This window comes from Trachemys scripta, chromosome 11 (assembly GCF_013100865.1).
Source record: "Trachemys scripta elegans isolate TJP31775 chromosome 11, CAS_Tse_1.0, whole genome shotgun sequence".
NCBI classification, from domain to species: Eukaryota; Metazoa; Chordata; order Testudines; family Emydidae; genus Trachemys; species Trachemys scripta.
Window position 1 is genome coordinate 60,662,002 of NC_048308.1, and position 22,860 is coordinate 60,684,861.

General features: G+C 51.5%; 1 protein-coding gene across 1 annotated transcript; it reads right to left on the reverse strand.

The window, feature by feature from the left end:
* Nucleotides 1–559: 559 nt before the first annotated feature.
* On the reverse strand, nt 560–3,206 carry FZD5 (frizzled class receptor 5). The gene has a single exon (XM_034786424.1). It carries the CDS (start codon nt 2,939–2,941, stop codon nt 1,037–1,039), a length of 1,905 nt encoding a protein of 634 aa, XP_034642315.1. The 5' UTR covers nt 2,942–3,206; the 3' UTR covers nt 560–1,036.
* Between the last annotated feature and the right edge of the window lie 19,654 nt (nt 3,207–22,860).

Below are 22,860 nucleotides of genomic sequence, written 5' to 3' on the forward strand. Positions count from 1 at the left end.
CCCCCCCCCCCCCCTCCACGGGGCAGGATTCCCGGGGACTGCCATGGCCCCAGCCTTGCGTGGGGGCGGGGGCTTGTCTGGTTCCTGGGCAGGGAGCCGGGTGGCCGAGCACCCAGCGGGGGGGGGGGGGGGGGGGGGGGGGGGATGAGGGGGTGTTTCCCTTCGCACGCAGTTGATTAAAGCCCCGCGGTGTAACCGGGGTGTCCCTGCCTAGGGCAGCCACCAGCGGGGTCTGGCCTGAGAGCAGGGAGCCGTTTCACAATCTCGGGGGCCGGGTCGTTTCACCCTAGGAACCCAGCTCATCCCACGTCCTGGGCTCGGGCTCTGCTCTAGGAGATGACAACGGATTAGCCCAAGAACCGTCCTGCTTCGGGTGACCTGCTGTCCCGCTTTTATAGGGACAGGTCTGAGACTGGGGTTTCTTCTTAGGGGGGCGCCTATTACCCCCCACCCCCTAGCCTGATTTTTCACACGTTCTAGCTGGTCACCCCCATCATCCTTAGGTGACTGCCCGTCCCATGCCCCCGGGGCGGGATCCCGCGGAAAAAGGCAGCAAGGATCGGTAAAAAGGGCACGAAAACCCCGTGTTTATTCTCCGCCCCCGCCAGCCAGGGTTTTTGAATAAAGTCGCACTGGAAGATCAGCTTCCAGTGTATTGATAAAAGTCTCCGTTCAACGGGCTCCCTTTCCTGGTACATCCGCCCGTGGGCAACGGGGAGTGAAATCTACCAGCCCGCCTCAGAGACACGGCCCTGCTGGTACCCGCGAGAGGGGCGCGATCAAGAGGCTGGAGTTACCTGCTAGCTCAGGTATCGTACAGCGGTTCTGAGCGGGGCCGGCCGGAGCAGTCAGCTCTCCCCGCTCAGACAGGTGGCCACAGGCGCTTCGGGGGACCCTCTGGCCCTTCCCAGCGGGATCCCCTTCCCATTACAAAGGGTTGGGGGATGCCGCAGCTCCCGGCCCCCGGAGCAGAGCCCCCACTCTCCTGCTTTGCAAACCCTGGCCCCGGGGGAGCCTGGCGCTGTCCCGGTGCTCGTCACACCTGAGAAAGCGGGACTGGTTTGTGGTAGGAAGCGGCGGGGGCGCCCCCAGCCCTCGCTGTCAAAGCGGAGCCGGCTTCACTGTACGTGGAGGGCTTCCTCCCCCGGCACCACTTCCCCGTGAACTGCCTCCAGGAGTCCAACGTCTTTCCGGACCAGATCCACACGCCCGAGGTGATGCCCACCACCAGGCACATGAAGTACTTGAGCATGAAGATGGCGTAGTCCGGCTTGGGCTTGCTGGGGTCGCCGGGGCAGGAGCAGTTGTGCGCCTTCTCCCAGCTCTCCCGGTAGTGCTGCTCGTACACGTAACACGCCACCACCAGGGTGGCCGGCACCGTGTAGAGGACGGTGAAGATGCCGATGCGGATCATTAGCTTCTCTAGCTTGTCCGTCTTGGTGCCCCCTTGCTTGATGACACTGCGGATGCGGAAGAGGGACACGAAGCCCGCCAGCAGAAAGAGGGTCCCGGTGAAGAGATAGACCACCAGGGGGGCCAGCACGAAGCCCCGCAGGTTGTCCAGGTTCTGGTTGCCCACGTAGCAAACCCCCGCCACCGGGTCCCCGTCCACCGAGCTCAGGGCCAGCACGGCGATGGACTTGACGCTGGGGATGAGCCAGGCGGCCAGGTGGAAGTACTGGGAGTAGCCGGCGATGGCCTCGTTGCCCCATTTCAGGCCGGCGGCCAGGAACCAGGTGAGGGACAGGATCACCCACCAGATGGAGCTGGCCATGCCGAAGAAGTAGAGCAGGAGGAAGACCATGGTGCAGAGCGCGGGGCCCGTGGTCTCGTAGTGCACGTGGCGGTACTCCGGGTTACAAGCCACGCTGGCGTGGCCCGCCACCAGCCGCACGATGTAGCCTAGGGATACGAAGAGGTAACAGGCGGAGAGGAAGATGATGGGCCGCTCCGGGTAGCGGAACCGCTCCATGTCGATCAGGAAGGTGGCCACGGTGGTGGAGGTGGAGAGGAAGCAGAGGATGGACCAGAGCCCTATCCAGAAGCTGGCAAAGGTCTTCTCGTCCTGGGTGAAGTAGGGCTGGAAGCAGGGCACGGCGCAGTTGGGCACCTGGCCGGTCCGGATCTTGCTGTAGAGCGGGTGGGACTCGCGGGCGATGGGCACGAAGGGCTCGGTGCACCGGCACACCCGGCCGCAGTCCGGGGTCAGGCTCCTCTGGGGCCCCCTGGAGGCGCGGGTGGGCTTGGCCAGGGCGGGCGGCGCGGCGGGCGGGGTGGTGGGCTCGCTGCGGTTGTAATCCATGCAGAGCGTGTCCGGGTCCCCCAGCGCCGGCAGCCGGTCGCAGCTCATCCGCTCGGGCCAGGCGAAGCCGTACTGGCGCATGAGGGGCGAGCAGCCGGCCTTGGCCCGCTCGCACACGGCGCGGCAGGGCGGCAGGGGCTTGGCGTAGTCCAGCAGGCAGATGGGGGTGTAGACGCTGCAGAGGAAGAAGCGCAGGTCCGGCGAGCACTGGATCTCCACCAGCGGCCAGAACTGGTGCACCTCCAGCCCCGCCTCGTCCTGCGTGTCGTGGTTGAACTGGTTGGGCATGTAGGTCAGGTTGTAGCCGATGCCCTTGCACATGGGCACCGTGATCTCCTGGCACACGGGCGCCTTGGCGGCGGCGGCCGCGAGCAGCGGGAGCCGTAGCAGGAGCAGCAGGCTCAGGAGCCCCCGGCCGGCACCGACCATCGTGAGCGCAGCGCGCCCCGGCACCGGCCGCGGCTGGCCCGGGACAGCAGCAGACGAGCTCGGGCAGGAGCCGCGGAGTCTGTCCCCGGCGCCCGCCGGCGGCGGGGAGCCCGAGTCCGGCGGGCCGGGGCGCTCCCTAGGCACGGGCGGCGCTCGGCTCCCGGAGAAGTTTGGCAGCGGTCCCTGCGCCGCGCCCGGCCCCTGGGGCATGGCCCGCCCGCGAGGGGCGGCTCGGCGCTCAGCCCCGGCCGGCCCGCTGCCCCCGCACGCCGGGCTCCATGGCCGCGGGCAGCCACCTGCAGCGAAAGGGGAAGGGGAGCGAGGTCCCGGCCACTGCGATCCGGTCGGGCGGGAAGGGCATCAGGCTGCCCCGGGCGCCCGGCACCGTGTAGCCCCCCTCAGCCGCTGCTGCGCTCTGCCGCCCGCGGGCTCCGGCCCTGGCACTCGCTGCAGCCACCGCCACCCCTACAGCCGGCGCGGGCGGAGTGGAGCCGCGGACACGGCCACCTGCGCTCAAATGCACGGGCTGCAGCCCCGCCCCCTCGCCTGCTGGACACGCCCCCCTGCTGAGTGCCACGCCCCTCCACGTTTAGCCCCACCCACTCCCGCGGTGATTCCCCAAGGGAACGTCTCATTCCCCCCCTCCCATTGGGGCACACACCGGCGCTGGGCGGGGCGCCCCACCTCTGAATCTGCTTAAACGGGGACCCTTCCCCGAGCAACTGGGAAGTCTCCGCTTCCAAAGGGAAGCCACTGCCAGTCCTCAGGCACAGCTCCCCATCCAGGCCACCCTGGAGCACCCGAGCTCTCACCTCGACAGGCACCGGCGGGGGAAGTGACTTGCAGTGTCAAATGCAAAGGTGGGTGTTGTGATGTGTCCCTTCCCTTGCCCTGATTGCACAACATCACAGCACTGTGCTAGTGTATGAGACCCACAGCGCGAAACTGACTTGCAGAGCGTCTCTTTGCAGCTACCACAAACATAAATAGTAAACAATCCCTATCAGGAGGATAGATCTGTGCCATCAATGCAGCTGTCACAATCAAGACTGTTGATTAATAACACAGATGAGGAATTTTAAAAATCTCAGCCTAGGATTTGTAAACTGACAGTGCCTCTTAAAACCTTCTAGGTGTCCTCATTTGCTAATATTTCAACATCTAGAGAAGGCTCATAAGTTTAATATGTTTGAGATGTAGTTCACCCCATGCATGTCCACAAAGATAGCTTATATGACCTTATATATAAACTTGGCGATAGGTGGACTGGGATAATGGAGCTCATTGAAACAAACCCGATTCCCTCCACAGAGATAAGTTAAAGTGAAGAACAGGAAGGAACGGGACAGAAATAAGCTGTGGCTTTGTGCTTTCAACACCTAAGAAGTGCATCAATAACCTACTAATGCATACTCCGGAGAGCCTGAGAGCTCATTAATTATACATTTCATTCAAAACTCACACACAGTTTTTTGGATGTTTCGCCAACATATCCTTCCGCTATGAAAAGTAGCTCCCAGTAATAGGATAAGCAAACGTAGCAGGGAAACATTTATGAACCCCTTGTCTCAGCTATTTTGAATCTAACTGGGTCCCTCTTGTTTGAGGTGCGTCTCCTGGACTCTCAGTTAGCTTCTTCTGGCCCTGCAGAATCCCAACTGCTCTTTCAGCAGCAGGGCGTGGCCCTACCAGACCGGATCAGCTCACTTTCTTTGCTAAAAAGCTGATTGAACAGCTCCCAGTTTTGCTAGACACCAGACCATGAGTGCTGAGCCTCTGACACAGGGACACAGATTATTAGTCGATGGGGAGTTTGGCACTCCCAGGAAAGAAGCAGATATTGAAACTTACTTTTTCCCCTTCATCTCCTCACTGCCCCTTCACTTCCCACCCTCAAAGGTGCAGTATCTTTGTCCCGCTCCCTCCATTAACTTTGCCCACTTCACCCACTGAACACAAGAGGAGTAGGATTTTGGCTTGTAAGATTAAGCAGTGGGAATTGGTGTACAGCAGTGATATAATAAAAAAGACCCAACTAGCCAATCAGAAGGTGATTTGGGACACTCATTGTCCTCTGCCGGGGACTAATAACCTGCAAGCACAGAACAAACCCACCCTCGTCTCCAGGCCTTTAGTTAATAATCTGACTGCTAACCACCTGTTTCCCTAGGCAGTCTGCTAAACTAGCCCCCTCTACACTGAACCAGAAAGAACCAGAGCAGGAAACAAATACAGAAACAGCATGTAGGTTGCAAAGTCTGCTCTGTGTAATTGTGTCTAAAAGAGATTATTATGCATGTAAACAGCCCTTCCTTACTCAAAGTCTGGGGGGTGGTACCTACTTTGCAGATAGATAGTGATGATTTGGCTGGAGACTGGGCCACTGCAGCTAGGGATGTCTCAGGAGTGAATTGCTGCTGAACTGGAAGCCAGGCTACCTCAGACTAGAGCTCCCTTTGGAAGGTGTCCCAGAGTACATCCCATTACACTCTCACTTCTGTATCATAGAATATCAGGGTTGGAAAGGACCTCAGGAGGTCATCTAGTCCAACCCCCCCTGCTCAAAGCACGACCAATCCCCAACTAAATCATCCAATTTTTTTGCCCCAGATCCCTAAATGGCCCCCTCAAGGATTGAACTCGTACCCTGATGCTCAAACCACTGAGCTATACCTCCCCTGGACACAACCTCTGATCCGGGGGTGCCTGTTGGAGACCATGGCAAAACTCCCATTGACTTCAATGTGAGCTGGATCATCCCATATTATTTCCCCTCCTAGGAGAGATTAGATAGTATGACAGAATCCTGCCCAATTAATTTTTCCAAAGAAAATAAGGGCGGGGCTACACTAGCAAGTTAGGTCGACCCAGCTACGCCGCTTGAGGGTTGTGAAAAATTCACACCCCTGAGAGACGGATGTAAGCTGACCAGTGTAGACAGCGCTAAGAATTCTCCCGTCAACCTCGCTGCCACCTCACGGAGAGGCTGAACCCCTTCCATTGCGGTAAGCGTCAGTGCTACAGCAGTGCTGCCGTAGCCTTTCTAGTGTAGACATAGATCCTCCTGACTACAAAACCTTGGGCCTAGTGCCCACGGATTGCCCTGGAGACCAGCTCATCAGCCCAGAGAAAGCAAATGATGAACCAGGGTGCACCTTGTGATTCCGACATCCCATCCCTTCTCCTTCTAGATGGGTGTCCCCTTGAATATTTTGCTTTAGTCTGAGTAGCATGCAGAAACTGTCAGCAGTTTCTCCTGGTTCCACTGCCCTAGTACCACCAGGGGACAGCAGCCGTGGTATTGTCCCACCTTGGGGCCTGTGTACACAGGAAAAATATCCGTGGTCACCTTCCTGGCTACCACAGGCTGGACGCTAGCCCCTCGGCTGTCTCAGCCAGCTCCCCGAGTGGCATGAAGCAGCAAGAAGTTGCTGATATTTTTTCAAAACAGAAGCCAGCTTCTGTTATAATGTGGATGAGATAATCAATATACTATAACAAACACAGTTCTTCTATTTATAAGGTGCCTGTCACCTTAGGTGCTAATTCCCAACTAGTCAATGGGAGTTAGGTGCCTAAATACCTTTGTGAATCCCACCTACAAGGCTCTGCTTCTACAAACACTTAGACCTTGTCCACACACAAAACGTGCACCAGTTTGGCTAAAATTGGATTTTTAAATCGATTTCTTGAAAGCAGTGCAAGGCCCTACATTAATTTAACCCTGTTTCGGTTTACTGATTTACACTAAATCAAAAGAAACCAGATTTAAACTGACGTAAGAGTGCCTACAGACAGGATTGCACCAGTTTAGCAAAATCAATTTAAACACCTTACCATTCGCTAAATCAAGTCTGTACGTAGACATGTACTTCAGTAGCTGCTTAACTTTACACATGGGACTAGTTCCATTGACTTCAAAGGGAGCACTGGTGTGTAGTATTAAGCACTTGCATAAATATTTGCACGTTTTGGGCCTAACCCCCAATCTAAGCATTAATAACTGCTGTCCTGTAATAATAGTGAGTAGTTCTTTTTTGTCCCTTTATTATCGACGTATAAAATTTCCATTTTACCAAAAAATAATCAGTTGATACTTACACGAGCGCTTCACATATTAGGAAGTGGACTAGTCAAGCCTGTTAAATCTCTTTCTTCAAGATCAATCTCACTGCTCCTTATGGAAACGTCCTATAGCATTTAACAGGGAAGAAACCAATCTGGTTCTATAGACACTAACAAGTCTAATGTCTGAGAGAATGAGCTCCTTTTCCTAGAATGTTTGAAGCTGCTTACAGGATTTAGAGTTCTGGAGCGTTAGCAGCTAGAGAGGATCTTCTTTATTCATTTCAATAGGGCAGGTCTCTAAGCGGAAGCTATGATTCCTTCATGTTGCAGCCACCTGAGCGTTCCAACACTGAATGCAGTTTGTCATCAATATTGTAATACTGATAACACAACCTATGGTGTAAATGGCAATTTGCAGCTATTGCAGCTGGCTGAAAAAAAAAGGGCGGGGGGGTAATGCAAAAAATTGGCCCCTTTTTGGGTGAAATTTTTTGATTTTTTTTTTTTTTTTAAAACCAGTGCGAGCAGGGGTTTAAAGCAACCAGGTCCCATCTTCAGCGTGTTTACAACCTCATTCTTTCCTTGTGGTCTCCTCGTCTGTCTGCTGCATCTCATGGAATGCTGCCTGTAAGCTCTTTGGGACAGGGACCAGCTCTTTGTTATGGGTTCTTACTGTGTCTAACACAATGGGTCTCTAGTCATGATTGTAATCTAAATAATCATCTGGCAACCTGATATGTGTGAGTGAGGGTTTGCAGCATTGGATAAGCTAAATAACAAAACTACACAGGCATGTAAAGCCCAAGTCAGGCATTGAGTGGTACGGGAGAGGACGGGAGTGAAACAATAGAAAATGACAGCATGTTGCTGCTTCCAGGAAAGCTGATTCATTCATACATTCACAGAGTTTAAGGGTAGAAGGGACCAGGCAGTCTGATCTCCTGCATATCACAGGCTATTGCATTTCATCCAGTTACCCCTGGATTGAGTCCAATAACTTGTGTCTGACTTGACGCATGTTCCCCAGACAGTTTTGATCAGAAGTAGGGTGACCAGACAGCAAGTGTGAAAAATCGGGACAGTGGGTGGGGGGTAATAGGAGCCTATGTAAGAAAAAGACCCCCAAACTAGGACTGTCCCTATAAAATCAGGACATCATCACCCTAATCAGAAGACATCAGGAGATGGAGAATCTACCACTTCCATTGGTAGTTGGTCCAAGGACCTTAGACTAAGGTATCCTAGTATGTATATTTCTTGGTTACTGTTAACAATGAAAAAATGAATTAAATTCCAAGAAGCTGAGGGATTTTAATTCATTAATTGTGAGCCCCTGCCTGTCCCCCTCTGCCCCCCCGGAACGCGCTCAGCTGTCACTTTCATTCACTTAGGACCGAATGATCAGATGCAGGCGTAAGAGGTGTGCCCGTTGAGCTGAGTGTTTGCACATGCAAACTGGTATTTGCCTGTGTAATCAGAGCATTGTGGGAGCAAAGGTGCAGGTAGGTGTCCCAGTTACATGCAAATACTGCCCACATGTGCAAATGCAAGCGCATGTACCCGCTGGGCCCCAGATTGAAAATACTGGCTTGTTTGGCTTGCAGTTTTAGAGAAACAATTGCACTGGAATTTATTTGTAGCCATCATTGCTATCCAGATGGCAGGAATACGCCTAGGAATTCAGCACTGGAGTCCACCTCAGCATTTTTCAGTAATAAAATAGCCCTCTTTGGGAGTTCAGGCCCCATTTCATCTGACCCTGGTAGGAAAAACTGCCTGATGGACTAAACTTGTAGATCGAGGTGGCAGGGTGGTAAAAACATCAGCAGCCACAGATCCCACCGTTACCAGTCCCAGTGGAGCTGGTCCTACAGCTTTCAAGGTACACAAAGCCGGTGAGAGCAGGGAAAGCAGCAGGAGAAGGAGGAGGTGCTAATCATTGTCAATGAGCAGCACTTAGCACCTCCTGGGCAGGTGCTAAATGCTGTTAGTGACAATGGGATTTGCCTAGGCAGGGAACAGGATGAGCTGTGAAAGTCCAATGAAAGGCACTGAAGCAAGTGGGGATTTTCATTTCACTTCATTGTCAGCAGCTTCTGGTCAGTTTGTTGTTACCCTTGTGCGCTGTCTACACTAGTTCTCCAGAAGGTGAGCGGGTTCTCCAAAAATGCCAGTGCAGCCACAGGGCTGCTCTACACTGAAAACTGGGGGGATAAATTAGAACACAGCACAGCTAAATCTCTCAGGGGTGTGAAAAATCCGCATGCCTGGATGACATCATTAAACAGACCTAATCCCTGGCGTAGCCAGCGCGAGGTCAAGGGAAGAATTCTTCCATTCACATACCTACACCTCTGGGGAAGGTGACTTAACTACACTGACAGAAGAACCCCTCCCATCGCTGCAGTGAGTGTCTACACTGAATTGCTACAGCTGTGCTGCTGCAGTGTTTTCAGTGTAGACATAGCCAGAGTCGTATTGCCCCGCTATGCCCCCAAGCCAGCAGCGGGGGTGGTGAAGAGGAGCTACAGTAACTCTGCACTACCTGAGGATCATCCTACCCCCAGCGAAATCCTCCAGGGATCTGCTGTGGCTAGTATCACTTAGGGTGTGAGAGTTCACTCAGGCTCTTATCTAGGTTTTAGTCCAAACTCCTCCGCTGTCCACACACAAAACCCTTTGACCCAGGTCTCTATATCCTTTGAACTTGGGCTGTTTACCTGGCTTGAGGTATAAGTTAGAACCCAGGTATTACTTTATGGTGGGCTCTAACCCACCCACTTTCTAGTGTGGATGGAGTTGAAGCCCAGTTTACAGAGCTAGGGTTGTGATAGTCCTCCAATGCCTTCCCACAATTCCTTGGGGGCTGTTTCTACCTACTGGCTTCCTCTGTACTGTGAGCCACCTGCCGGTTGATATACACGTATTCAGCGTTCAAACCCTTCATTCCACGCATCCTGCTCTACCTCTGCACAGTTCAGTTCACTCAAACAGTGCTAGAGCCAAGCTGCTGTCTGGGAGATCCTCACCCCAGCGTGCCGCTGGCTGGCCAGAGATGCTCAGCCGTATCCTGGCGGAGTGCTGGTGTTCGTTCAGCAAGCTGCACGGTTCTGGGAGACGTACCCCAAACCTGCACCTCTGCAACAGGCTGGAGGAAGAGGGGGGTAAGCAAATGGCAATCCAGTGCAGGAAGAGAATACAAAACTGGAAGGGGGCATGTACCACAAGGCAGAAGACGCCAACGGCATATCAAGACGCTCCCCATCAGCCTGCCCCTACTATGAGGATTTTGACCTGGTGCTTGGCCCTGCCCCGAACATGAAGCCCACCCCCGCACTTTGTGTTGGCAAATCAGCAAGAGAGGGTAGGATTAGGGTCTTGCTGTTGAAACCAATAATGAAATAGACAGTGATTGTCAGCAGCAAGAGCGAATTAAAAACAACATTTAAAAAACCCTAGCTCAACGTGCCAGACAAGAGTAGGATCTGTGTTTTACTCACAAGCCGTGCAGGATCCTGGAAGGTTTTTCACCAAATGACCACGCTGTCACTTTACGATCAGTACTGGCTCCATGCCCGTTTCCAAGTTGGAGCACTAGATCTTGCGAATCTTTCAGACTCTTTCTCTCGCTCTTTGCATCATCAAAAGAGAACGTCTACTGGCAGGCACATGAGTCTTCCTTTAAATGTTCACACTGAAAATGTGTTTGAATGAAAACGATAGCGGAGTGGCCGCTCTGCTTTCATTGAGGTGGCAAGGCGCTGATTGTTTAAAAGATGAATATTCCTAGTGCTCTAAATCTAGATCGGGGTAGGGTGTCTGCCACTCCACCCCCTGCCCCTTCCTGCCGCCTCCTGCATTCTGCACAGCGCCACCACCTCCCCACAGCCCCACCAGCTTACCAGGGGCATGAGGTGCAAGCAGGAGGGTGGAGCTGGTGTGTGGGTGGGTGAAGAGGCTTGAGGCAGTGGAGGTGTATGTAGGGGGGCTGCGGCATGGCAGGGAGGGGGTTGGGCAGGGCAATGGGTGTGATGAAGGGCCTGTTGGGGGAGTTGGAGCAGTGGGGGGGCATGGAGGGTCAGAGTAGTGAAGGGGATTGGGTGGGAGGTGTTGGAACAAGGAAGAGTGGGGTGGAAAGGAGGGAGGGGGGCCAAGCTATGCAGTGGGAGATGTTTTGGGGGATTCATCTCTGTCCTCTCCAAAACCCCCAGATCCATGCCCCCCATTTCTGTTCTCTCCCTGCAGAAAACAGCCCCATGGACGCCATGCTCGTCCCAGCACTCTTCCTTCAGCCTCTCCCCAGCTACTCAGTCCTGCCTCGCCGGGCAGAGCGACACGAGATGAGGAGATGACGCTGGGGCAGTGAGGGGACCTACATGCAGCCGGTGCATTCGGTGGCTGGGGAAATCATTGCCAAGGAGCCAGAGGCAGTGCAGGGGGAAAGTCAGGCTGTGGCGCATGGGGCTGTGGAGAAATTATTTAAAAAAAAAGTCCAGGAAATGAAAAGCTTGATAATTTCATTGTTTCTGCGGTGGTGCTTTGTGCCCTTCAGAGAATGTGGAGATCAGCTAAACGTAAACCTCTGCAAACCAAGAAATACACAGTACCTGCCACCCCCACTATGTAATCTTAACTCTGCCCCCAATTTGCCAATAACGCATAGAGGAGCATTACACCCTCCCAGACACTGCAGAACATGTTGGGAACAGAGTGCCTGGACACTGAAAGACTGACACCTTCTCCTTGCTAAGGCAAAACGTGGGTTTAGGTCAAGCGGAGCAAACGGGAGCTACCTACACCTGCAGGGCCGGCTCTGGGTTTTTGGCTGCTCCAAGCAAAAAAACCTCCGAGAGCGCAACTGCCAAAGCAAAACAAAAACCAAAACCAACCCGGAATGCCGCCCCTGGAATTGTGTCGCCCCAAGCACGTGCTTGGTTTGCTGGTGCCCTGTACACCTGACCTACATTCAAACTCCGACGTCAGCTAAATCACCCCCGCCTTGCTAAATGTAACCACGCGTTGACATTGCCCTGAGGAGTCCTTCGGAGCCATTGCCTTCGCTTACCCTCACTGAGCCCCCACTGTCATGTCTGACCCCGGCCTGGTGACAATTCCAATGGCACGAAAACATCTCTACTGGCACAGCCTACACAATCCAGCGGTGAAATAAGGCAGATGTGATCTCTCACGGTACCTCCCTTCCTATCACAGGCACAGCTCTGCCAAGCTGCCCCAACTAATACCTCCACCATTCAATGCAGCTGCCCCTAACACGGGGAGCACAGCTGGGGAGAGTGGGGAGTGGGGGGAGACCGTGCAGATAAATTCTGGAATTCCAAACACAACCAATGGCACGGTCTCATAGCCCTACTTCATAGCTATGTAGTGTAAATTCATAGATGTAAAGGCCAGAAGGGACCATTAGCTCATGTAGCTTGATCCTATATGGCCAGAGAATTCCATCCAGCTACTCCTGTATTGAGTCTAATTCCGTGTGACTGAGCCCAGGTCTCCGCTCAAAAGTTAGGTCAACTCAGCTGTGAAAAATCCACACTCCCGAGCGGTGTAGTTAAGCTGATCTAACCACAGGTGTAGACAGTGTTAGGTCGACAGAAGAATTCTTCCGTTTGTTTAGCTATCGCCTCTTGAGGGGGTGGATTAACTACAGCAATGGGAGAATTCGCCCTCCTGGTGCTGCAGGGAGTGGCTACACCGAAAGGCTACAGCTGCGCCGCCCGTAGTGTTTTACATGTAGACAAGCCCTGACAGGTGTCCCGTCTTGAACTGAAGCCATCAGCAGATGCATAGACGACTCGTGCCTGCCCGTACAGCAGGGACACAATCTAAAGGGGAAATCACGTGACAGCCCCACATATCTCCTCTGCCCAGTGACAAACACCCCCCCCCGCCCCTTGCACCGAAGAGCCACAGCTGGGCAACAGTAAGAGGGGGCTGTGGGGCGCTGTGGACCCTCCACCTGTCCTGGGCAGGGGTCTGGGGGCGGTGGAAACATTGGCCAGGGGCTGCTCTCAGGCCATCCCACCCTGGGCCGGCAGAGGGTCCCCGGCTCCCCACAGCTGCTTGGGCTCCCTGGGCTGCTCTTACCTTGGTTGGGCTCCAGCTTCTGGCCTGGCTGGGGGGGGGGGGGAGGGGCTTTGGGGAAAGAGGACAGGCAGGGGGCCGGGACTGGTCAGGCCTGTCCACTTCCAAAAGTGGGAGGGCCATGGCCCCTTGGCCCCGCCCTGTTCCAGGGCCCCTGACCAACACGAACAAGGCCCAATTCTGCTGAGCCCAATGGACAGCCTGTCCAGCTAGCCTGCAAAAAGGAAGGGGAGAGGGGGACGAACGAAACTGTGTTGCTGCAGCTGTCAATAACTTGTTATTCGCACCCCAAACAAAACAACCCCGCACCCTGCATGTGATGCAAAACCCGCTTTAAAAAGGTCACTCCACTGCTGCATACCGTATTGCACGCCGCTTATTTAACCCCTCTCTGCCTATGCAGCGCACTAGGCACACAGCTGGGAAAAGACGCAATGCTCCATCAGTTGACTGCTGAGGAGTAGCAATGCTGAGGAGACTGGTTTAAAGCAGCCTGGCTGAGAGCGAAGGCGCACAAGAAGTCAGTGAAGTGAAAAGGTTAAGGTGCTGTCTGACCTATTAACCTTTCAACATGTGTCTTTGTCCTCCCTGTCTGTTTTAGGAATTTAAACTCACCCCCACTCCACCAAACAGACCTCTCGCTCTCGAAAATCCCCTTCACAGCAGCGCCTCTTGGGGTGTCGCTGGTCCCCATTTTAAACATTTTGTTGTTTCACTCGCAGGTGGGTCTGTTTGGATTTTCTGTGGGAAGCGACAGCTCTCGCAGGTGGTCAAAGAATAGCCCAGAACCGGAGAAGAGCAATAGAAAAGAGAACAAAGCTCTCCTGTGGTGATGGATGGAACTGGGAGATTTTTTTTGAGTCTGTTTCTCTCCTTTCCCCTTCTGACGTGGCCGGAGGATTTGGCCTATGTCGGGGTGTTGGCGAACAAGGGTGGTGTTTATGGAGTTCAGGTTCTCATGCACCTCGTAATATGGACTTCTCCATAAAGGCAGCAGAATGGACTTTTCCCCAGTTTCAAGTATCAAAGGGGTAGCCGTGTTAGTCTGAATCTGTAAAAAGCAACAGAGGGTCCTGTGGCACCTTTGAGACTAACAGAAGTATTGGGAGCATAAGTTTTCGTGGGTAAGAACCTTGCATCAGAAGAAGTGAGGTTCTTACCCACAAAAGCTTATGCTCCCAATACTTCTGTTAGTCTCAAAGGTGCCACAGGACCCTCTGTTGCCTTTTCCCCAGTTGTTGTTTTTCACGCCCACTCACGGCCATTAGAGTAAGTCCTGCTGCTCCACCCACCCCCATCATGGCCCCAGGACTTTTGACATGTTTCATGGCCCCCAACCTAGCCCATCTCCTGGCGAAATCATCAGGAAGTAGTGCTGGGGGAAAGGTGTTGGAGCCAGGGTGAGTCAGCAGTGACCACTGTTTGCTTTGTAACTGCAATCACACCACAGCCTTGGTACAAAGGTCATGGTAATCTCTCAGCTCCCTTCCCGCTGCCTGGGTGTACTCCCTATATGGCAGGAAAGACTGTGGTGCAGCTGCTGCTGGGAACCTGTGCAACGCTGAGCCCCCTCTTCAGGCAAATGAAACAAGCGTGGCCCTTCAGGCCCGCGCTTCTAGCAGGCATCTTCCCTGGCCTACTTTGGGGGAGGTTAGCTGAGCTTTTCAGGGGCATTTTTTAAAATACTGTATTCTGGGATTCATCTGCCTGGTTGCCTTAGGGTGACAGATAGCAAGTGTGAAAAATGGGGACAGGGCGTGTGGGGGGGGAAGGTAATAGGAGTCCATATTAAAAAAAAAACCCAAATATCAGGACTGTCCCTATAAAGTCGGGACATCTGGTCACTCTAGGTTGCCTGCTGTGGGGAGGGCGAAGGCTGTTGAGGTGAGCTGGGTTGAGCTGAGTTATTGTATGTCGTAAATTATGTGTATGCAATCCAGTTTAGTTTAGGGCCTCTGTTGCCAATCAAACTACATAAATAAATAATACACACCCACACCCCGAAAGCACTGCAGTGACCTGGCTGGTGGAGGGGTCATTCCTAACTGGCCCTGTTGCACAGCTACCTCGTGTTGATTTTAGTGAGTGGGGCTGAGCATGGGGTCAGGTTTCTCCCTTCCTCGTCCATCATTTTAATACAAACGATCCCTGCGGTTTTTATAGCCTAGAAGTGGCGGCAGTAGTTTAATTTCCTGCTCCTGTTGAAAGCTGTGCGTACAGCCATTGATGACATGGGTCAATCGCACCATCATACACTGACGGAATGCTGTTAAAGTGGCATGTCCCCATTGTGTGCACAGTGTGTTGAACAGATATGGCCAAATCCTCCACTATCAGCTAACGGGAATCATCAGATTGCACGGCTGGGAAATCGTTAGGAAGTCATCGCTGACTGCATGGATCAGCAGGGCGCCTGATAGCAATTCAGGGCAGGGGGAGGGACTCACAGCACTGACCCCCTAATGAGCCACCACCTTCCGGGTAGGCTTGGGTAAGCCATGCTCCTCCCCAGAACTTCCCCTCCTTTGCTTGTGCTTGTGCTCTGCCTTCAAGCCACTGCTGACCTCTCAGGCACACCCCCAGGAGAGTCTAAACAGCGACCAGTAGGGTGACCAGATGTCCTGATTTTATAGGGACAGTCCTGATTTTGGGGTCTTTTTCTTATATAGGCTCCTATTACCCCCCCACCCCCGTCCCGATTTTTCACATTTGCTGTCTGGTCACCCTAGCGACCGGACGCAAAATAAGATCCATCTTTGCCTTTTTCTGGCTGTAAAATTGGCAGCCCATTGGCTCCCAGGCTGGAAATAGTTTTCGCAGTGCCCCAGCCAAGCAGTGCATGGTACGTGCCACGGGACATGGATGGCATGTGAAACCCTGGCCCATTTCACTCAGACAGAACATTGGCCTCCGTGCTCAGCCTATTACCAGATTGCAGGTTTGGAGACTAAATCTGGAAATTCCTTTGTTCACCGAGTTTTTCTTACCTTGACACTTTTCCGGTGGGGAAAATGTTCATTAGCTAGCCAATCTCTCTACCTATTGTCGGTATTTCTATGGTGCCCATTAGTGTGGTGCCTTAGTGCTGATTCTGTGGTCATGGCTGTCAAAATATTCACAGATTCATAGATTTTAAGGGACCATTATGATCAGCTAATCTAAAGTAACACTTGGATAACACCAACCCTCGATTTCATCCCGTAATTCCTGCTTGTAACTGAACTAGAGCAGACAGCCAGTGTTGATTTAAACGGTTTAGTCCCTGGCAGGCCAAGTTTTGTAGTAATGAGAGCTAGGCTGTGCTTTCAAAATCCTACCTGTAACTCAGCATCGTTTGGGCCCGTGTAGCGTTTGCTGCGTTCTCTACACCGACACAATGACCAATCACATCCACGGAGCTCTGTTAAACGAAGTTTTGCCTGTGCTGAAGCTATACAGAAACTGGCTGTGGCTATTTACAAGGTACCCTTCTCTTTGAAGCACAGTAGCACACTCCTTTGCAGGCCTCACAGTTTTTTAATTCGCCCCTTATCAAGAGTGTCTGTAAATTAGGAGATGGGCAGTAAACAATCATTGGAAATGTCACCAGGGCATTTAGTTCCTGATCCAAAACATGATAGATGGCAGAGGGCCACCTTCCGTGCTGGTTACTGTGCAATTAGGAATTGCTGGATGTAAACCCACGGCATTCGCGTCTTTTTCTGTTAGTGTTTTTTATTTTTATGAGCGTTTCCCTGGTGGGCCACGCGTCGGTTTGTCCTGAGAAGTGTGTACATGCTCTGGCTTCCCAGTTATTCTATCAGCTGTTAGTTTGTTGCAGGTTTTTTGCCACTGCTCCAGATGCATCTAAGACTTAGAGCCTGGCTGTAAATAATGCAATATTTTCCTCGCCATGAAATCTAGCAGGCACTTGTTGGCTTGTCTATGCTTCTGTTCTTTTTTTTTTTTTAATGAATACATAGCAGAACATCTATGTATTGTATCAGTGCAAGCACATTCGATAGGATTACGACTTACCTCTAGCGTATCGTAGGTGAGCATAATGCATTACAAACAAATACGTTGGTATTATAATATATTATTTGTATTGTGGTAGTGCCTCAGAATCCCTCACAGACCAGGACCTCAGTTTGCCAGGCGCAGTATAAGCACAGAACAAAAAGACAGACCCTGCCCCAAAGAGCTTAACAATCTAAGGGAGTACATGGTTGATAAATATTGTGAATTCATAAGGTAGCGCTTTACCTTTAGTCCATATAATAAAGATGTTGGTGTATTTCCCCATCCCACCAGCAGTTTCTGTTTGGAAGGTATGTGGAACTTTCCTTCCAGGAGACTGCTGGCCTAGGCTGACACTATATGAGTTCCTGGAGATAGACCTTGTCATTGTAGATCAGTGATACTCAGACTGAAGTTCAGGAGCCACCAGTGGCTCTTTAATATGTCTCCTGCAGCTTTTTGCAGCACACAATATTAAAACTGTGTGATTTAATTATTAACCAATCTAAGTTATTAACCAACCAGGATGCTTTTACTATATTAACCAATTGTAGACTACTTGGCCAATCATTTTGCTATGAGAATTAGATAGATCCATTGATTGATAGTAAATGAAACAAGGAATTGACATGCCTGTGGCTCTTTCGGGTAATGTTGATCCTGCACCCCGGAGGTCTGAGTATCACTGGTGTAGATAATTTCTGTTCCCTGAGAGCGGAGTTTTGCTTGGTAAGAATGAGACACATCAACTGGCGAGCAGTTCTGTATTTGATTCTTTTATTGATCTTTTGTTAGCCTACAAGCATTAACTTGAATAATTATCTTGATGAGGGTATCCTGGGATTTTTGTACAGAGCAGCTGGGATTGTCAAAAAGATCTAAGGCAGTTGGATGTCTAATTCCCTTAGCTTTCTTTGAAGATATCAGCCATTCCCCTTGTCTACCCTAGCGGAGTTTTACAGATACTTCCCATATTTGTTAATACTGTGTCAGCTCCACTGGCATTAATGCCGGAAGCCCCTGTGTAGAGGATTTGCTGGTTGCCACCATCTTTTTAAGTACCATGACAATTAGACCTGCTCCAAACACATGGTTAGTTGAAATGGTGCTAAAAATGTGAGTGGCCCATCTACAATAGGCCAATCCCAACACTGCTACACTCAGTACAGCAGAACTAGTGCTAGCAGTGGGGGGGATGTTTCCAGTTACACAAGGCTGCTAAGGTTGATTCGCCACTGCCCGGCCCATGGATAGTCATTTATCTCAACTATGCGTATTTGGTAGCACATTATACCCTCTTTGCCCAGGTGAAAATGGCAACACCAGGTGCAAGACAGAGGCGAATAAATGCCTCCCCTCCCTCCTGCCATGTTGCCTTGGGGGAAAAATGCAGAGAGGAGTTAGCCAGCGACTCCAGCAGATCAGAGCAGAAGCCACCAAAGCGGGGAAGGATCTGTGGACATTTGGAGACCTTCCCTCAGTTCTGATTGGTCTCTCAGCCTTGTGCTGATTGGCCCCCATCACAATCTCTTCACCTCACATTTATGCCACATCTGCCCTTCTTAGCCTCTTCTCCCCAGCTTTGTCCCCCTCCCTTTCCTAAATGCTGATCCCAGCCTCATTAACCACCCCTTCCGCCCCTGCCCCCCCACCCAATTGGAACTTACATGCCATTGGCTGCGCCTGCCAGCACATTGTTCACTCTGCTTGTGTGTTCTATCCTTCCCCCACCCGGGGTCTGGCTTGCCTATTTACACTGCAAACTCTAGAGAGCAGGGACTGTCTCCGATTGTGTATGCACAATGCCTAGCACACTTGCTGGGCCCTTGGGCACTGCCCTATTAGGCATGATTTGTTTTATTTTTACTAGATGCATACATATCAATCAGATGCATGTCTTGGAAGACATGCATTTTCTGTATCTAAACTCTCAACACATGGGTATCTGGAATACATGTACAGATTGTACCTAAATAATTGCACTTGTCTGGCTTCCCTGCTCAAGTGTTGTTTCACTGCATGGCCTTGCTTCTGACCACCTGAGTAATGTGAGACCTTGGGCTGGGAGGCCTGCACTTTGTGTGCAGAGCCTGACTTTGCTCAGCTGAACGAGGGAGAATGGTTTATAAATACGAAGCCAAGGCCCTGCATTACCTTTGAACAATGTAGCCAGAGTCCCACATTCAGTAACAGGGCAGCTTGCTTTGTTCTTGACATTTCACCCAGGTGGGTGACGGACATCCGATCAAGACGACAACGTGGGCGCTAAGGACGGCATGGGAACTTTACCTTTGATCTTCCTGGCTACCCTGCAGCGGTGCATCACAGCCTGACATTTTTCATATATGTACTTTTTGGTGCATCAAGTTGTGGTTTAAAATTTTTTTTTATACTGGCCCTTGGAAAGGAGAAAAGGCTCCATGCTGAAGTTGACATGATAAATTATTATGGCTCTTGCAAAGCCCTCAGTGTTCATTGTGTAAATACTTATTTTTGGACTTTAAAATTGTGGATTATGTAACTAGATGGTGAGCGACTTTAACCCCCTCCCTCCAGTCTATTGACTTGATAGAATCTAATGGCTCCTTCAAAGCAATTAGGGTCTATTGGGTTAGGGCCTATTGTGTATTTAGAACATTTTAAAAACATGTGTTATTTACCCAAAAGACTGTAATGAGTGTTTAAATACCTAGCTGGATGGGTTCTGAAATGGATATTGCTACATAGAGTGAAATGTTTCATGAAAAGAGGTTGCTCTGAGTACTTTGCAATGTGAAATAGCTTGCTCATTTGGGACTTTTAAACAGCAAGGGGGATTGTGGTGGGCAGAAATTTGTATGTTTAAAAATCTAGTTGTAGTGAATATTGGGTTTCATGAAAGTTGCCAAATTGAAGCATGAACTCCAACAGCTTTTTCCAGAGTCTTGGCCCCGTACTGTCCATCAATGTGTCTGAACAGCAAGGACCGGGGGGAACGAAGTGCTCAGTGCCCATGGTTCACTCAAAAGTTTGTCCTGCAAAGGTGACAGTGAATGACAATGAGGTGGAGCTTTTCTTTGGAACTGGACTGAGACCCACTGGCTCATTTCTCAGACCCTGCTGAGCAGCCATCAGATGGGAACAAGTCCTGGTCAGTACAGACTTGCGCTGGATTTGAATTACCTATGGTCAGCTGATTTTAAACTGCATAGTTCCATTGACTTCCTAAGAGCTCCACTGATTTACACGGGCTAAGGATCTAGAGGCAAAAAGCTCCCATCTTGGAGCTATCCAGTCCCTCTAGGAGATGATGATAATATAAATTAATTATTACGTGCTATATTTTTAGACCAAAGCTGTTTTTGACCAACAACCATCCTAAAATAGCTATTTTCTCTTCATTCCTCTACCTTACAAATGAGCACCAATTTATTTGAGTCAGATATGCACAGCCATTCCATTGTGGCACAAGGCTTTGCGTACCATGTTTCAGACCAGAATATTTGGCAATGTGCTTATGTTCCTATGCGTTATCCTCAGGCTTAAATAAACTCAGTTTCAGTTGCAGTGTATAAACACCTTCACAGGCAGAAAATACTGGGGGCTAAAGGGCTCTTCTCCAGCAAAGAAAGGCAAAACAAGAAACAATGGCTGGAAGTTAAAGCCAGACAAATTCAAATTAGAAATAAGGCACCAATTTTTAACCCAGAGGAACAAACAGTCAAGGGAAATGATAGATTCTTCATGTCCTGAATCCTTCAAATGCCTTTCTGAAGGATATGCTTTGGCCAGACACAGGTTATTGGCCAGTCCAGGAGTAACTGAAAGAAATTCTATGGGCTGCGCTATAGAGGCCGTCAAACTAATCGATCCAATGGTCCCTTCTGGCTCTACAAATCTAAGACAAAGGTATTAACAACTGTCATAGCTGAGCGTGGATGCAAACTATGTTCAGAAAACCAAATTGCAACCCCTACTTACGCTCGGGTACATGCACAGGAGGAATAAACAAAGCGCTACACTGGCCCCATTTATACCCCAGCTCTTTCAAGAGGCTACGCCCACGCTTTTCAAAAGGGCTGAGTGATTTTGGGTGCCCATCTTGAGACACCTTAAAGATGCCCGAGTCTCAGAAAGTAGCGGGCACCCACCTCCTGAAAACCAAGCCCCTGGAAATGGCTCACGTCGGCCATCCAAAAACAGGGGCAGCCAAAATCACCAGTCGCTGTTGAAAATCTAGACCTGTTTGTTTCCCTCCATCTAGAGGGGAGGACACCCACACTAGCGGTATTTGCAACTGAGGCTTTAGATGAGCCAGTTAGTGAACATCAGGCATAGGGTGCTCCCAAACCAGCCTCCTATGACCTTTCAGACATTCTCGCTAAGACCAGACACTTCAGCGTCTCAATATGTGCTTTTAACAGAGTCTAACCCAGGATGGCGCTCGCCGAAGAGAGGGTTCAGGTTAAGGTCAAACACTAATTTCAGGGCCAGGGAGAGAATTCTGCAGAAACAACAGGTCAGCTGCTGCGCTCATATCGGAGAAGCTCCATTGAAGCCAGTGGATTTAGTCTGGATTTCCATTGATGTAAAGGAGCTCAGCATCTATCCCAGGGCACTCAGCCCTGGGGGGGAGAGGGAGGAGGGCGTTAGTTGTTCCCTAGCGCCTCCTGCTGGTAAACGGAAGGAGGAGCCGTAATGGGCTCCAGAGGAAAGGTTTTGCCTCTGCGGCTACATCTATACTGCAATGAAAGCCCTGTGGCGTGGTGCGGCTGGCCTGGGTCAGCTGACTCGGGCACACAGGGCTACAAATTGCAGTGTAGACGTCCGGGCTCTGAGACCCTCCCCCTTATGGGGTCAGGACCGGGAGAAGCTCCCTAAAAGTGTGTGGGGCCATCAGCACCCAAACTCTGCTCTGCCCCCCCCCATGCCACCCCTTCTCTCCAAGGCACTGCCTCACACTGCCTCTCCCCCCCGAGGCCCTGCCCCCCCCCCGCCCCTCTCTGCCCCTCCCCCCCCACTGCTCACCCTTATGGCCAGTAAAAAGTGACGGGGCCATGGCCCCCTCCGTTCCAGCGCCCCTGCAGGGGGTCTCACAGTCCAGGCTCTGGCTCAAACGCAAACGGCCACATTGCCGTTTTCAGGCTTGCAGCCTGAGCCCTGTGAGTCTGAGTCCATTGACTCCGTGACGTGGGTTTTTCATTGCAGTGGAGACGTATGTTGACGCCCCGTCTACATTTGGCCAGGCACTGGCTTAGCCACACACTGAGTTTGGAAACCCTTGAAGAGAATGTAAACGTGGTTTGGCCGCCCTCCCGCCCCAGCGAACCGAAACAAGTTCAGGCAAACTGCGTTTTAGAGCACTACAGTGACCACAGACTGGGTATGGCCACACTGCAATTCAACACCCACGGCTAGCCCGTTTCATCTGACGTGGGCTAGGGGGCAGTTTAATTTCTGTGCAGCCATTCGGGCTTAGGCTGGAGCCCGGCCTCTGGGACCTTCTCGTAGACAGAGCCTCGCAAGCCCAAGTGAGCTGACACGGGTGAGCCGCAGGTGGTTAATGGCAGTGTAGATGTACCCATTGAGTCCTACTGTGAGTGAGAGTTGGCTGGGGAATGGACGCAGAAAAAGGGGGAGATGGGTCATCTCAGGAGAGACTCTCAGGGCAAAACGAAGACAGCCAGCTTCCATGCTGAGCGAATGCTTACAAAGCCCTAGAAGGAGCTGGCATTTGGTTTGTTTCATTTTTAACCACAGTGGAGCCTTTATAGCCGCTAAACTGATTGGTGTTGCTGCCACCTCAGGCCCCAGCTGAATTCCATAAAAGTCCCAACTTTCAATCTATGTATTTTCCGAGGAAAAGAAAAAAGAGCCCCAGGAAGCACGTTGCGCTGATGAAAAGCACAAGAATGTGCCCTGGTTAAAAGCGGCAGAGGCTTGGCCACCGCGCGCATCTCCCCAGGCTGCAAAAAGGGACG

Bases quoted from the DNA above. Each gene is read 5' to 3' on its own strand.
- FZD5 (XM_034786424.1), bottom strand. From the start codon at position 2,941: ATGCCCCAGGGGCCGGGCGCGGCGCAGGGACCGCTGCCAAACTTCTCC.